Below are 18,028 nucleotides of genomic sequence, written 5' to 3'. Positions count from 1 at the left end.
GCACGAGACTTGGAATTGTTATTAAAAATGATAAAATGCACAAAGTTTGCTTCAAATTATCTGTGCGCTAATTTGTGGAGAAAAAGAAAAGATTATGGCGGAGGAGATTGTTGGAGCAAGGATTGTGTTCTGCAAAGAGAGTTTGAGGTAAATAAATCATTTTGTAATGTGCTGCTGCTGCGGCTGGACGTGCAAATGTTTGGGCTTTGTTTATGTTCGACAGAATTGTAAATATATCTATTAAAATACTGATATTCTGCTCTATAGCTCCTCCCTGAACCTCTCACTGCCCTGTATCTCACTCTCTCATTGGCTGTCGATCGTCAGAACTCATTTCACACAGCAGGAGTTTGAATCGCCGACAGCTCCAAATATTTAGCATGCCAAATATCTTGTGGGCGTCAGTGACTCGACGAAGATTCTCTCTTATCGCGTGTTTGATCATTCACACTGCGTGATTGTCACTCGCGTGCATGAGCACCAATTTGCCTATAATTTCGGGCATTTGTCTGCAATTTCGCAAAACCTGTCGGCAAGTCAAAATCGGGGCTAAAATCAGGCAGTGTGAACTAGGCTTTAGTCAGGAATGTGGCCAAGAACCCGATGTTCACTCTGACAGAGCTCCAGCTTTCTCTGTGGAGAGGGGAGACCCTTCCAGAAGAACAACCATCTCTGCAGCACTTTACCAATCAGTCCAGGTCTTGACCAGACGGAAGCCACTCCTCAGTAAATGCCCGCCTTGAGTTTGCCAAAATGCACCTGAAGCACTCTCAGACCATTAGAAACATAATGCTCTGGTCTGATGAAACAAAGGGCGAACTCTTTGATGGCAAGCGTCATGTCTGGAGGAAACCAGTCACCGCTCATCACCTGGCCAATAGCATCTATCCAATACCTACAATGAAACATGGTGGTGTCAGCATCATGTTGTGGGGATGTTTTTTATCGGCAAGAACTGGGCAACTAGTCAGGATCAAGTGAAAGATGAATGCAGCAACGTACAGAGACATCCTTGATGAAAATCTGCTCCAGAGTACTCTGGACCTCAGACTGGGGTGACGGTTCATCTACCAATGGTACAATGACCCTTAGCACACAGCCAAAATAACAACCAGTAAGGCAAATGATAAGGCTATGAGACAATTCTGTGAATGCCCTTGAGTGGCCCAGCCAGACAGTGGCGTGGGAAGGGGGGTGCTGTGGGGGCAGCAGCACCCCTCGTTATAGCATCAGCCCCCCTAGTGGGGGGCTGTGGACTAAAATTATATTGTATTTAAAAACATGTAAAGAAATAAAATAAAATAAACTGACAGAACATACTGCGTTTGATATGGGATTAAAATAATTAGCAGTGGAAGATATAAATTAATGATTAATTATTTTAATAATTGCTCAGGAATTGCTTTCCTCACCTCACGTCGCTCACTCTTGTTTGGTCATGGTGGCTACCAATAAGCAGCAGAAATGCATTTTTAGACTTTTTCCTTTTTTAAAGTAACGTTACTACTAACACGGTTAAGAAAAGTAAAATTGGGAATTCTTCTCAAATGTAAACAACAACGACGCTGACCTTGACACAGGTTGTTCAGACATCCGCAAGGTTTGTGAGCTAGACGTTAACATGTAGGCTAACGTTACTCTCACCAGTCTGCTGAGGTCGGGACACATGATATTTTACAAACATGATTATGAATCATTATTTCTCCAAATATGAGCACTTGATTGACTAAGAGCTCTGGCAGATGCTGGATATTGTATGTAGCCTATGAACACAAATAAAAAGAATGCTTTATGAGTGATGATTAACCCTTTGTGCAGATCAAGTAAGAGTGTCTGTGTATGATCCATGGGCGTCGGAACCATTGTGTGTGTGTGTATGTGTGTGTGTATGTGTGTGTTCTGAGAACAAGACCCACCCACTTAAGACCAATGATATTGGACCCTGTGGCGAGGGGGGCGTGGTTTAGCGAGGTCTGTGACAGGAGAGAGATACTGCGTCCCAATTCGCCTACTTATACTACGTCCTAAAAGTATGTACTCTTTTTGTGAAGAAAAGGTATATACTTTTGAGTGTGTAGCAGAAAAGTATGCAAGCTTCGGGACATACTACTTCGCCATCTTTAACGGACTCTGTCGCTTAGTTACGTGCATCCCGTCACCGTTTATCTGCCCTGTCAATCATCGTCAGATTCGTCACAGTTCAAATCCTCCACATTCAGATTAATCTCCTACCGTATCGGAGAGAAATGTAGCCGCTCGTTGATCTGCCATGTGTGGGTCTTTGTGGGTCAGAGACTCTCCTCATGTGTTTGCAGTTTAAATATAATGATGCATTTAAAAGTTAATGACCAAACATGTCATTACAAAAGTTCCCAATGCTGCTGCAGGTGAAATATAATGTGGACAACACTGAATAAATATATTTTTGTCAGGTTAAATACTGATAGTTGGTCACTCCCTTTTTCTAAACTTCTCTACTTAACCGCCTGACTCGCACATCCGTCATGTTTGTAGTTTTTAACGCTGTTTATCTGTGTTTGTAGTTCTAATCGAATCCTCGTCCAACTCGCAATGGGTTGTGGGTAATATCAGCCGTTAAGAGTGCCCATCGATCCATACTACAAATTCGGACCGGAAATAGTAAACAATCTGGGAATCTTTGGAATACTCTTTTCAACATACTATGATTTGGGACATACTAATTCTATTTTTGAATACTATTTAGGATGGATAGTAGGCGAATTGGGACACAGGGAGAGTCAGAGGACGGGCGGCATGGAAGTGAATCAAGTGCAAATGACGAACACCTGTCTCTTATTTCAGTAACTGGCGTGGAGAGACAGGTTAAATACCCTGCAGGAAGTGAGGACCAGAGAGAGAGGCTGGAAGTCAGGGCGGGACTCGGACGGTGGCTAAGAGAGCAAAGATGAACTTCTAGAGTGAAACCGACTAGATATAAAGAGACCTTGAGTTTATGATTTGTGCAATGTGCACAGTGTTTTGTTACTTGAAACTGAGAAAATAAAACCATCTAAGTTTGTCTTCTTCCTTCACCCACAAACGAACTTTGTAACAGACCCAATTCAACACATGTCTGTTTACCTACCCCTAACCGAGAAAAACTTATTAAGCACATGTTTGACTCTTTATTTCCACTTTTCTAATATTTTCTCAATTTTTATTGAAAACAAATGCCATTCCGATCTGATTTGTGATAGGAAAAGGGAGTAGAGTGAGTTCGGCAAAAGACGGATTCGAACCTCTGATCGATATGTGTCAAAACTAAATGATATACGTCTTACCCCTACTCTATAGTCAGAGTAAATAACTCAGTGATTTCCGTAATTTTGTCCGGCGCAATCAAAAGTTTAGTAAACTTCAGTATATTTGTATGTCATATTAATGGCATCTAACGTTACTCCAGCAAATAAAAAAAACTTCAGACGCCCATAGTATGATCAGGTTTTAACAAGTAATTTTAAACAACAATAATTTGGGGCGGTGGGGCCGTCTGTGCTCTTTGACGCTAACCAGGGGGGTTCTACTACAACACCTGTCTGGTCTCCAGCGACAACATAACGACATCATACATTTACTTTCCAACCCAACTTTCAGCCCCCCCGGAATGAAACTGCTTTCAGCGTGCCTGCAGCCAGAGCCAGAATTTAACCCAATTGAGCATCTCTCGAGAAATTTGAAAATGGCTGTGCACAGACACTCCCTATCGAACCTGATGGAGCTTGAGAGGTCCTGCAAAGAAGAATGGGAGAAACTGCCAAAAAATAAGTGTGCCAAGCTTGTAGCATCATACTCAAAAAGACTTGAGGCTGTAAATGGCGCCTAAGGTGCTTCAACAAAGTATTGAGGAAAGGCTGTTAATACTTATGTACATGTAATTTATTTTTCCCCCTTTTTTAATCAATTTGCAAACTTCTTTCACGTTGTCATTATGGGGTAATGTTTGTAGAATTGAGGGGGAAAATATGAATTTAAACCATTTTGGAATAAAGCTGTAACGTAACAAAATGTGGAAAAAAGTCAAGCACTGTGAAAACTTTCCGGATGCACTGTATATACTATTTTGTCACATACATTTTACTATTGTGTTTATAAAAGTAGCCAATAAGTGCGGAATAAAGGCACAGCACAAAGTTTACACAAAAGTTTAAATGTGACTTTCATATCACAAAAAGTTTAAGTCTGTTTTATAAAAATCAATCCCGCAGGACATAAAAGTGCCTGTCATTGACAAAACATCCATCTCCCCTCTCTTCTAACCTTCTCTTATCATGCCAACGGTTTCATCTCCTCAGGGGATTGTGGGTAGGCCACATCAATTACTCTGTGACTCCAGCCCATCGCTCAACAGGGGCTCATTAATAAGTTCAGCTTATTTTATTGTGGGTTTCTGGCCTATTAGAGCTTGAGAGAGAGCGACCCAGCCGGCAGCGGCGGCAACCGCAACCCACCCCTCGGCTGCCACGCTCCATCTGGATTCCTGCGGGGGGAAATGTGCGACCCTGACAGATTCACCGCACCCCTCTGGCCTCTCTGGACTGCGCTTTACTCTTTTGGTTTTGTCTTTGGGGGCCGTCAGACAAGCCAGACTTCTCATTTGTGGAGCTGCTGGCAGGTTTTGGGGGAACGGAGAGGTAATAATAGGGCGTCTGAGTGAGACCTTGTCATAAGAGCTAGGTCCCGTCGGATTGAAAGCCAGACTAACCACTGCTCAGTCAGAAAACAAGGTCCCTGATATTTAGGCTGCTGAAATTGTGCTTTTAAAGGTCTGTTTTCAAGAGACGTGTGTATGTTTGCTTCTATTTGGACGTGGCCACGAAGAGGAGGCCGCAGGCTGCTTGCTAACTTAAGGATTCATAATGCCATCCTGAAGTTTGTGGATCCGCTTGTTTTATGAGTTTTCCAGCTGTTCCAATGCTCCCAACACCAGAAAGCTCAGTTTCTGAAGTTTCTAAAATGTCAAGAAATGTACAAGTGATTCATTCTTTAGCTCATAATCAATATATGGGATTTGGCGTAATTATCCCTAAAAAATTCTCTAGTAGTTTTGAATAATAAATTATTTTATTAACGAATTATGTTTTAAATTAATTTAAAAAGAAACAAACGCAAACATTCTACTTTCTGAATAAAAATATCTGGAGATATTTTAGAATAAACAATTAGCACAAAAATTAACAGATCTAAAAACAAAACGAATTTATACACAATATAATTAATATATAATATAATATAATATAATATAATATAATATATAATATAATATAATATAATATAATATAATATAATATAATATAATATACACTCACCTAAAGGATTATTAGGAACACCTGTTCAATTTCTCATAAATGCAATTATCTAATCAACCAATCACATGGCAGTTGCTTCAATGCATTGAGGGGTGTGGTCCTGGTCAAGACAATCTCCTGAACTCCAAACTGAATGTCAGAATGGGAAATAAAGGTGATTTAAGCAATTTTGAGCGTGGCATAGACGGGCCGGTCTGAGTATTTCACAATCTGCTCAGTTACTGGGATTTTCACGCACAACCATTTCTAGGGTTTACAAAGAATGGTGTGAAAAGAGAAAAACATCCAGTATGCGGCAGTCCTGTGGGAGAAAATGCCTTGTTGATGCTAGAGGTCAGAGGAGAATGGGCCGACTGATTCAAGCTGATAGAAGAGCAACTTTGACGGAAATAACCACTCATTACAACCGAGGTATACAGCAAAGCATTAGTGAAGCCACAACACACACAACCTTGAGGCAGATGGGCTACAACAGCAGAAGACCCCACCGGGTACCACTCATCTCCACTACAAATAGGAAAAAGAGGCTACAATTTGCACAAGCTCACCAAAATTGGACAGTTGAAGACTGGAAAATTATTGCCTGGTCTGATGATTCTCGATTTCTGTTCAGACATTCAGATGGTAGAGTCAGAATTTGGCGTAAACAGAATGAGAACATGGATCCATCATGCCTTGTTAACACTGTGCAGGCTGGTGGTGGTGGTGTAATGGTGTGGGGTATGGTTTTCTTGGCACACCTAAGGCCCCTTAGTACCAATTGGGCATCATTTAAATGCCACTGCCTACCTGAGCATTGTTTCTGACCATGTCCATCCCTTTATGACCGCCATGTCACAAAGCTTAGATCATTTCAAATTAGTTTCTTGAACATGACAATGAGTTGACTGTACTAAAATGGCCCCACAGTCACCAGATCTCAACCCAATAGAGCATCTTTGGGATGTGGTGGAACGGGAGCTTCGTGTCCTGGATGTGCATCCCACAAATCTCCATCAACTGCAAGATGCTATCCTATCAATATGGGCCAACATTTCTAAAGAATGCTTTCAGCACCTTGATGAATCAATGCCACGTAGAATGAAGGCAGTTCTGAAGGTGAAAGTGGGTCGAACACAGTATTAGTATGTTGTTCCTAATAATCCTTTAGGTGAGTGTATTATATAATATATAGTAAGTGATTTTGAACAATTTTGTATGACATGTAATTCAGACATTACATCACAGCTCAGTAATACAGAGGCCTGCTGTGATTGGTTGCAGTAATACAAAGCAAAGCTGTGATTGGCTAAAAAGGTGCATAGAGCAGCTGTGATTGGCTCAGACACACACATACATACACACACACGCAAGCACACACTTTTTATCCAGGTCATAAAGATGCTGTGTGTAGCTTTTTCGGATGTTAACAATGCTAATTATGACAACTCTAAGAAAACCAGCTTAGACAATCTTTAATTTTGCTAATTCGTTTAGTGACGCTAACAGCTCATCAATTACACACTGCAGCTTTAAACGGCGCTGTGATCAAACAATGCTCTTTAAGAACGTGAAAAGTCAGAGGGAAATGTGTTCAAGCAAGCAAGGTTAAATAGAAAGAGACGAATAGAGCAGGAAGGCACATAACTCTTCACATTCAGTGATCTTGATTTCCTAAGTTTGATATATTGTCGAATACATCAAGTTTATACCTCATGTGTAAGTGTCTTTCAGCGCTCAACTTTCAGTTTATAGCTCCCACGACGCCTGTAAATCCTCATCCGTGACTAGACTAATGGAAACACTAACATATGTATGTAAATGAAGCATAACCAAAGGACAATGTGCTCAGTGTAAAACACTTTAGATGCACAGAAAGCCCATTCCTCACTGTATGCTCTGAACGTCGGTTCCACCGCATAAAATCAAGCCAAACTCTGGACTGAGCAGAGCATTAGTTTCCATTAGAAGTCTCTTAAACTCAGACTTTAACAATGTCTGGAGTCAATCAACCCCAGTTACTAAACAATTCATTAGTGCACATTATTCCAAGATAAATGAAAGGTCTTCATAATCTCTCAGCAAATATAATAATGTCTGATGTCACCAATCACCATTATTTTCCCATCACCTCCTCTCATAGGAATATCTTTTCCCCAGATTTCTGTCCTCTAGGTGGAGTTGTGTGCTGCGGGTCGAGCGTTCACTAACCTACACAGGTCTTTCCGTCAGAGTGAAGCGCAAACTTCATGTGGCAGGAACATCTGGGCCCGTGATCCATCTCCTCACAGATGTGCTGACAGCCGCCGTTACCATAGTTACACGTCACTAGACAGGAACAACAACAACATGAGAGATTAGAAATGGCTCACTTCTAATCGCTAACGTCTATCTGTCAACCCATCCATCAATCGTTCTATCCATCCATGCATCTATCCAACATCATCTATCGTTCTGTCATCCATCATTCCATCCATCCATCCATCCATCCATCCAATCAATCAATCAATCTATCTGTCTATTTATCTGTCTATCTATCCATCCAGAGTCACTGTTCTATCATCCATCTATCCATCATTCCATTAATCTAGTCATTCATCAATTGTTATATCCATCCATCCATCGTTCTAACAATCCATCTATCCATCCATCATCCCATCCATCCATCATCCCATCCATCCATCATTCCATCCATCCATCCATCATTCCATCCAGTAAGTTCTATCCATCCATTCATAGTCACTCATCATCATTCCATTCATTCATCCATCCATCCATCCATCCATCCATCCATCCATCCATCCATCCATCCATCCATCATTCCATCCATGCATCCATCCATCATTGGATCCAGAGTCATTGGTCCATCCATCATTCCATCCAGTCATTGTTCTATCATCCATCCATCCATCCATCAAGTCATCCATCCATCATTCCATCCATCCATCCATCATTCCATCCAGAGTCATTGGTCCATCCATCATTCCAACCAGGCCATCCTTAAAAATATATTGGTTTGCAGTAACAGTAATTTTTTTTTAAAAAAGGGTCGGTAGGTAGGTCTATTTTTTTTTTTTTTTTTCAAATTTTAATACAAAAAAAAAAAGTACATTTTTGGTGATGGTGATTACGTAGGTATGAATTTAAACAAATTGGCATATCGTGACATCACTGACTGGGTCTTCAAGCCGTGCCTTCGGGCGCATAGGCTAATTGCAGGCTATATAGACCACAAACAAATTGAAATATTTGTCAAAAACATGTTTATTGCATAAATTTCAGGTGCATTGTTTAAGAAAAGGGTCCAACCACCAGCTAGCTGTCAACCCTCACTTTTTTACCGGGTTTCTCACGTATTTTAGCTCTTTTCCCGCTGTCTTCCCGTTTTAGTATTTTCCCGTGATATGTTTCTTATTTTTACGCTCGATTGTGTTAACTCAGAACACGCAACTATCTGTGTCTCTGAAGTGGCTTGCACTTCTTGCCAGACCAACGCATCTGGTGATATAGACTAGTGCATTTGAATATTAAAAAGCAAAAAGTTGTTTTTATGAATTCAATTAATTAAGTAGCTATAACCAGTTATTCAATCAAGAGCAGTGAGTAAGTCCTTATCTTTTGTTTGACAGACAGCAGTAAAGGCCCCTTTAAGACCTAATACAGAGATATGCATCGTCTTTCTCAACTGTATAAAGTTCTCTTAAGGCATATACAGACTGTCTGATGGATACTCGTCAAGATCGACATGTTGACATACTTTTTGTGTGAGTTTATCCGTTCAAACGCAAGACTTGAAAGAACTCAATATTTGGGCGCTGTGAGACGTGCGCGCGCTGCGCACAGAGACAGATCTTCTCTCACTGCAGAGGGTTCTCATTCGCGTCTTCTGCCAAATATACTGAGTGATGATGGCGAAAATGACTGGTCATACGGCAGCACTCGCATGCATTGAACACAGTTTACAAAGATAGACCGTTTTGCCCACGTTTTCTTTTATTATCGCTGTTGTAGTGCACGTGTATCCATCGACAGAACCATACATAAAGCATTATTTTTCAAGTTACAACCAGTGCCGCCGCTCCCACCACGCGCTGGGGTCGAGCAGAACACACGCTACCCATAGCAACGGCGTTATGACAACGACATTTCAGACTGACAGAGACAAGATAAACGGCTTTTCCGCCATTTGTTACTGTTTTGTACACGTTGTTATATTAATTATAATTCAAAATCTGTTTTATTCGCCACAATATAGTAATGATAAATGTTGAGAGGGGCACTTTTGATTAATTTTCAAAAAGGGCAGGGGCTCAAAGCCCTCCCCTCTGCAGTGCACTTGCCTGGTGTGTGTAACGTGTCCATGGTCCTGACTCCTGTCACACAAGGCGGCGAAATCTCCGACAGGGCTTTAATAGTCTAACGTTACAGTGAATGAGAGTATGAGCCGAGCCGAAACGAACGCACGTGCAGGCCATAGTGTGACATCCGTTAACCATAGTGTAAACATAGATGACGTCACAGGTTTTTCTATAAACGAAAGAACGTAGCCTTCGTTTGTATGTAGACCCAGGCAATTTATACATTTATAATACTTACTAAAATATAATTCATATTATTTTATTACTGTTGTATTAGTTGTTTGAAAAGCAAAAAAAGAAATTGGTCGGTCTTAAAGCCAATTTACAACCGGCAAGTCGGTCGGACTAAAAGGGGAAAAAAAATAAAAATTGAGTCGGCCCTAAATTGACAGGGTCGGTCGGGTTACGGCAAACAAGAATATTTTTAAGGATGGCCCCAGGCATTGTTCTATCATCCATTCATCCATCAAGTCATCCATCCATCATTCCATCCATCATTGCATCATCCATCATTCCAACCAGGCATTGTTCTATCATCCATCCATCCATTAAGTCATCCATCCATCATTGCTTTTATCTAGTCATCCATTAATCATTCTGTCTATCCATCCATCTAGCAATCATTCCATCAATCCATCCATCCATCCATCCATCTTTCCAACAGTCATTATACTATCAATCCATCCATAGTCATCCATCATCATTCTATTCATCCAGTCATCCATCAATCATTCCATCCAGTCATCAATCATTCCATCCAGTCATTGATACATCTATCCATCCTTCCAACCAGTCATTATTCTATCAATCCATCCATAGTCATCCATCTTCATTCTATTCATCCAGCCATCCATCCATTAATCATTCCCTCCATCAATCATTCCATCCAGTCATTGATCCATCCATCCATCCATCCATCCATCCAGAGTCATTGTTCCATACATCTATCAATCCATCCAGTCATTGTTCTATCCATCCATTCAGAGTCATCCAACATCATTCCATTCATCCAGTCATCCATCAGTCATTCTATTCCTTCATTCTATCAATCCATCCATCCATCATTCCATCCATCCATCCCTTCTTGATGAACAGGTTTTACTCACATTTACAGTCCCGGCTGTTCTTGGTAAGCTGAAATCCTGGTCTGCACTCACAGGCGATGGTTCCTTTGGGCGTCTCTCTACAGATGTGGGCACAGCCATGATTTTTATCCATGCAGGTGGGTACGTCTTTAGTTCCATTAAAACGCACTGCAGGACATAAAGAAAGGTGGGGGAGAAAGAGAGTGTGATTACTTTACAGAAGAGTTGTCTTATATGTTTACAATGCTATGCAATAAATATCTTTATATTTCTTTGATTGACAGTTTTATCACATTGCTCCAGGTAGTAAAAACCCATAAAGAGACATGAAAAATGATGTGCATTGATAAATAATTTATAATAAATACTGCAATATTCAATAATAAATAAGAATTTGTTGATTTCATGGTGACTTTAAGAGCGTTTGGACGTCTGGGAGGGTCGGTGAGAAAAGCATCAGCCGTTCAGAACCAGAGGAACCGGGTGAGTGTTGCATTTCTTTGACTGACCCCTGATCAGACTCATGTTCACCAGTGTTTAAACAGTAAGAGGAGAATTAAAGCACCCCGCTGACTTCAGACCCCAGGACGCATCTGTGTCAACACACCCGCGGCACCCTGGGAAAGCAGCACACGGGGAGCTGAAGGGAACAGCTATACCCAAGGACAAGGTTATATGAGAAAACGTCTTATCACATTTATCTGACAGGGGTCAGTTATACATGCAGCCAAACCACGACACAATCAAAAACTCAACCTTTACAGTAAAAACATATATACACGTAATATTTTAAATGCCCTGCAAACTACTTTTTTGTAAAGTATGTGAAACATTATGTAATGATATTTTAAACAAGAGTATTATTGTGACATGACCACATCACACGCATATGTAATCATCCAATTCAGTGCTGTTGTTAAATAAAACAAAGTAAGACTATGTAAAAGTTATCATTAATTTAAAATAAAGCTGAACACAAAAAAACAATTAAAAAAGTTAATATTAGATGAAAAATGTAAAAAAAAAACAGTTGAAGTACCACTGAATAGAAATGTTTTACATAAAATATAATAATTTAAAAAAAACAACAGAATTAATAAAACATTTTCAAATGAAAAAAATGACATTTTTAAAAATGCTAATGCAAAATATTAATAAATACTATAATAGTATATATAAATAATACCGGTCCAATTATTCTCTCTGTAATTTAAATTCTTTAAAAGGCAATACAATTATTTAAAAATATTTGCAGATATTGCAGCTTGTTTTTATTTTAGTTTTTTTTTAATTTCCGTCATATGGCTGTTGTATGCTTCACATGTCTGCAATGCATTCCATGCATACAAAAAAAAATAAAAAATCACATGCAGAAACAATAAAGATAGCATGCTTTTCCCAACATAGCCAATGACTACATTTTAAATGTGCATATCTGCTAAATGCTAATTCAGGAAAATGTTCACTATAAAAACAGTATCTGTAAAAACATGTTGATTATATAATTTATTTACAGTGTATGATCTCTTAACAGGTTTGGTCAGTCAAAACACTCCTTGAATAACAACACAGAGCAGACATACACTTTAAACACACACACATACACACACACACACACACACACACACACACACACACACACACACACACACACACACACACACACAGAGCCCGAGGCCAGTATTTTAGCAGCTTTACAGGAAACCTTTTCCCTCCACACATGAAAAAACGCTGACAAATGTGGACAGAGGGGCGACAGGACCGAATGTTTTGGTTTCAATTGGTAATTCACAACCTTTCACATCTGCCGGCATCACTTTGATTAATTAGAACCTTTTGTTTTCCATTTCTTCTGCCAGAAAACAAAATCGGACCAATTTTTTTTCTCGCGCTCCTGGGAACTGATGTCTGAGGAACTTTCCAATTTCTCTAATTCATTCGCTCGGTCTAAATCTCCCCCGTTCTGCAGCCGTGAATGATAATGCTGAACGGCATCGCCCTGCAAAGTTTGAGCTTTGAGAATAAGCGGCTCAGGCTCGTTGTGCTGCATATTTGCACGATTCCCTGGAAAACAAACAAATGGAGGAACGCTGTACTTAAGGTCCTTTTACATGACTCACGTTAAGACCCTTTGTTACATCTTTGCTCATAAGTTTGTGATGTGACGTCATGTATTTGCAAAGTCTTTGCCCTTTAATATTAACTCTTTCTCCGCCATTGGTGAAATGTTCCGTCTTTCCACGTTTTCACTGTTATATGTTAGGGGGGCGCTATTACATATCTTCTTAAAGAGTAAGGAATCGCCAGATCAAAACACAGGCGAAGAAGCAGAAACAAGTGATATATGTAAGCAGATGTATATTTAAAATAACACTAAAATCAACATTAAGCATCATAAATCAAAACTGCCAAATGTTACTGAATGAGATGTGGACCCAGGACGAGCTACAGAACTGTGAAGCTTTAGGCGTGTTGATGGACTCGATCTACTCCATCTGTGTTTGATCATCGCTCTGAGTCCGATCTGGATGTAGTCTTTGACAAAACCGTGATTTTTTTTCAGCCTTTTGTTCAAAATGTTTTGTTGTTTTTTTTTACTTACACACATTTAAGTGTTGGTAATATGCATGAAGCTAGAATAAAACTGGGTTTGTTTGATTAAAAGCAGAGGCTCTGTTCTTTCTTTTGATATATTGCATGCTCATAAAACATAATAAAATATTCTGGAGGGTATGAAAGTTTTGTGAAAATCAAAAAGTGCTGGCGGTGACTGGCAACATAAAAAAGAAAAGAAAAACTGGCAGAAAAAGAGTTTATTAGATTATGTGCAAATTACTTGTATTATTTTTATGAATAAAAATAAAGTAAAAAAATTACAGCTACTTCTAACATTTTTAAGTTGAGAGCTCAAATACACTATGGTTTAAAAGTTTGGGTTTATATACGATTTTTTTGGTAACACTTTCGTTCAGGGTCCAATTCTCACTATTAACTAGCTGCTAATTAGCATGCATATTACTGGGATATTGGCTGTTTATTAGTACTTATAAATCAGATATTAATGCTTTATTCTGCATAATCATGTTCTACATATTTTAATCCATACCCAACTACCTTACCAACTATTAATAAGCAGTAATTAGGAGTTTATTGAGGCAAAAGTCATAGTTAATAGTGAGAAATGGACCCTAATCTAAAGTGACCCGATTTTTTTTTTTTTTTTCTGAAAGAAATGTTTATCTTAATTCATTTAAGAATGCATTGCATTGATTAAAAGTGACAGTAAATATTTATAATTTAACATTTATAATTTTGCCATAAACACCATTAATTTGAAGCTTCTATTCATCAAATAATCCTGAAATAAAATGTTCCCACAAAAATTATGTTTTCAACTGATAATAATAAATGTTTCTTAAGCATCAAATAATCAGATTAGAATGATTTCTGAAGGATCATGTGACACTGAAGACAGGAGTAATGATCCAGCTTTGATCACAGAAATAAATAATTGTTTACACCATAATTACATAGAAAGCAGTTATTCAAAATGGTAATAATATTTCACAATTTTGGAACAAATAAATTCAGCCTGGGTGAGCAGAAGAGACTTACCGACCCTAATCTTTTGAACAGTAGTGTATGTTTCCACTGTTTACTGTGCCTTTTTTCAAGATTCATGCATTTCAATTAATAGTAATCCATATTTTTTTATTCAATTAACTCTGATGGAATTAAAAAGTGTAGCAATCTCATAAATCCACCTTTTCGTGACTAGATCTCCCACGCTTTTCATGCGGAGTCACGCAAACGGCCTTTATGAGAGAAAGAAGGTTTGGGGAAAAGGTGTGCGGGTCACTTTACGTAGACCTCAAAAATGAGACGTAAATCATGCGAGTTCAAAACCAGTCCAGTGAGAGAGAGTCATATCATTTACCGAGGGTCTAAGACCTCTACATCTACAGAGCCATTCATCACGGCCGGGTCAGGTTCGGGGGGAGCAGGCCCGAAAACTCTCAGAAGAGCAGTAAAACGCTCAAGCTCTGATACAATGAGCCTTTTTTTCCACGGCGAGGTGCAGCCCACCCTCTGAGGTCGCCCGTAACTCCCTGCCGGATTCCTGCCGTTTTTACCATTACGAGCGTTATTCTAATCTCTCCCGAGACTCTCGGCTTAAGAAAAATGGAGTTGAATGATCGGAAATAGGGAGAAATTCACACAAGCGCTCGGAAAAAACGATGGGAAAGCCATTTGAAGGGAATAAAAAGTGGCCGATTAGGGTCTGCAGCCTGTTAAAACAAATACAAGCCTGTTAAACGCGTCTATACGTGGAGGGCGGCGGAATATGCCGAGACACTTTATTGAGAGACGGCCAGGGATGCGAGTTTGAGGCGAAATCACCCAAATAGAGCCCTAAGAAACTGCTTTTAATTCAGTTCTGTAGATCAAACGAGCATAATGCACTCACTCCAAAGGCTTTTCACAGATGATTATAGAACATCAAAGACTCGAGAATGTTGCATCTTGCGTCATGATAGGATTATTGTAATTATGAGACTTTGCAAAGACTCGAAGAACAAAGAAAGTGCAACAGATAATGAAATGACAAACCTGAACTGTTGAAGGCTCTGCTGTTTTTGACATGATAATGAGAACACATTTAATTCAGTTTTTTCAGAAGTTGTAAATAAAGCAAAGATCACTGGGGTATGTTTAACAAGAAAATACTAAGAAAGTACCAATATATTAAGATTGACTCTGTACTGTTCAGTTACTGGAAATAATTCAAATAAGCATTTCTGAAATATTCAAAACTCAAATGATCAATGATTCAATGCAGTGAATGCACTGTAAAAAAAATCTTTGATCAATAAGTTATGACGACGCTTGTTGTTACATTATCATCAAATTACTTTTTTTTTTATAAGTTATAAAAAATTCAAAACATTTTGTCACTTAAGTTGTAATGTCTTAAACATTCAGTTGATTGTACTTAAAAAATTAAGGCAGTAGTTTATTTCTGTTTTTTACATTGTGGTTCAGAGTCATTTATGACGTCACTATCAAGGCCAGATGGAATCTGCAACTTTTGGTTGACATTTTCTGCATACATCTGGAGGGAAACCTACGTATTCAAATGTAGGGTTATACTGTGTCATTTTAATTAAGTACATGTTATGGTTAGGAATAGGGCTTGGTTAAGGGTTAGTTATGCATAGTTTATTATAGTAATTACAGTAACTAAATATAACTTGTGTAACAATGACACTGTAAAAAGTGGCGTTACAAAAACTGTAATGTGTTAAATGAAGCATATATATATATATATATATAGATATATAAGATTCTTGGAATATATTTACAAGAAATTGATACTTCAGTCATTCTTCACGTTTAATTCAATGTGTTACTTTGCTGTTTCTTTGTAATTATTTGTTAAATTTGGTTAAATTTTGTTTTAGATAACATGAACTAACAATGAGCAATATATGTTGTAAAAGCATTTATTAATCTTTGTTAGTAAAATCAAATTGTTCAGTGTTTGTTCATGTTAGTTCAGTTCATGTGTGTTCAGGGGCGATTCCAATTAATTATTTTCCATAATGTAATGATAAAATTTTTTAACTTTCAGATATTTTAGATTCATTGCACACCGACTGAAATATTTCAGGTCTTTTATTGTTTTAATACTGATGATTTTGGCATACAGCTCATGAAAACCCAAAATTACTGTCTCAAAAAATTAGCATATCATGAAAAGGTTCTCTAAACGAACTATTAACCTAATCATCTACATCAACTAATGAACTCTAAACACCTGCAAAAGATTCCTGAGGCTTTTAAAAACTCCCAGCCTGGTTCATTACTCAAAACCGCAATCATAGGTAAGACTGCCGACCTGACTGCTGTCCAGAAGGCCATCATTGACACCCTCAAGCGAGAGGGTAAGACACAGAAAGAAATTTTTGAACGAATAGGCTGTTCCCAGAGTGCTGTATCAAGGCACCTCAGTGGGAAGTCTGTGGGAAGGAAAAAGTGTGGCAAAAAACGCTGCACAACGAGAAGAGGTGACCGGATCCTGAGAAAGATTGTGGAGAAGGACCGATTCCAGACCTTGGAGGACCTGCGGAAGCAGTGGACTGAGTCTGGAGTAGGCGTGTGCAGGAAATGGGCTACAGGTGCCGCAGTCCCCAGGTCAAGACACTTTTGGGCTACAGAGAAGCAGCACTGGACTGTTGCTCAGTGGTCCAAAGTACTTTTTTCGGATGAAAGCAAATTTTGCATGTCATTCGGAAATCAAGGTGCCAGAGTCTGGAGGAAGACTGAGGAGAAGGAAATGCCAAAATGCCTGAAGTCCAGTGTCAAGTACACACAGTCAGTGATGGTAATAACTGAACATAATTATTTGAAGGTTGACTTTTTTTGTATTAAAAACACTTTTCTTTTATTGGTCGGATGAAATATGCTAATTTGTTTAGATTTTTTTGAATTTGGGGTTTTCATGAGCTGTATGCCAAAATCATCAGTATTAAAACAATAAAAGACCTGAAATATTTCAGTTGGTGTGCAATGAATCTAAAATATATGAAAGTTTATTTTTTATCATTACATTATGGAAAATAATGAACTTTATCACAATATGCTAATTTTTTTGAGAATGACTTGTACATCCATTGATGTAGGAGCCCAGTAATGTAGTTTTATAATCACTGAGATTCCAAATGTGAGTAGTTAGGGGAATAGGGGTTGATTTCTATGATCTACATATGTACATTTTAGGATGTTCAGAAGGCTAAAAAAAATTATAAAAATAGGTTGAAAACTATGTCAGTGGGTAGATATGACTGGTATAGTTGTTTCATGTTTGTCAGTGAACAAAGTAAGCATATGATTAACTGATATTTATGATTTATGAAACATTTTCGTAGACACATTTATTTACTGAAGGCTGCCAGGAGAGCTAGGTAACTACGTTTGTTAACTTAATTCACAATATGCACACATTCCCAATATGCACAGTCTGAAAAATGCTGAGCTTTTTTTAATTTACTGAAGGCTATAAATGGAATTGTTAATTTATAATATGTGCACATTCATTATTAATCGTATATGTCTACTCTGAAGAAAACGGCTTTGTTAATATTTCTTGTTTGTTAAAGGGATAGTTCACCCAAAAATTAAAATTAGCCCATGATTAACTCACCCTCAAGTTATCCTAGGTGTTATGACATTCATCTTTCAGACGAATAAAAGTTGTTATATTAAAAAACTCCTGGTT

The 18,028-nt window shown here is 38.6% G+C and overlaps 1 protein-coding gene across 4 annotated transcripts in view; it reads right to left on the bottom strand.

The window, feature by feature from the left end:
* Positions 1-18,028, bottom strand: part of scube3 (signal peptide, CUB domain, EGF-like 3) — a 208,840-nt gene that overhangs the window by 77,813 nt on the left and 112,999 nt on the right. For all 4 annotated transcript variants that reach the window (XM_067445543.1, XM_067445545.1, XM_067445544.1 and 1 more), the window contains exons 5-6: positions 10,771-10,917; positions 7,518-7,634 (exon numbers count right to left, since the gene is read on the bottom strand). In XM_067445543.1, coding sequence (XP_067301644.1) covers positions 7,518-7,634; positions 10,771-10,917 — 264 coding nt within the window. The remainder of the gene's footprint in view (positions 1-7,517; positions 7,635-10,770; positions 10,918-18,028) is intronic.

This window comes from Pseudorasbora parva, chromosome 6 (assembly GCF_024679245.1).
Source record: "Pseudorasbora parva isolate DD20220531a chromosome 6, ASM2467924v1, whole genome shotgun sequence".
NCBI classification, from domain to species: domain Eukaryota; kingdom Metazoa; phylum Chordata; class Actinopteri; order Cypriniformes; family Gobionidae; genus Pseudorasbora; species Pseudorasbora parva.
Note: the sequence above shows the minus strand (reverse complement) of the source record. Positions and strands in the feature narration are given on the sequence as shown.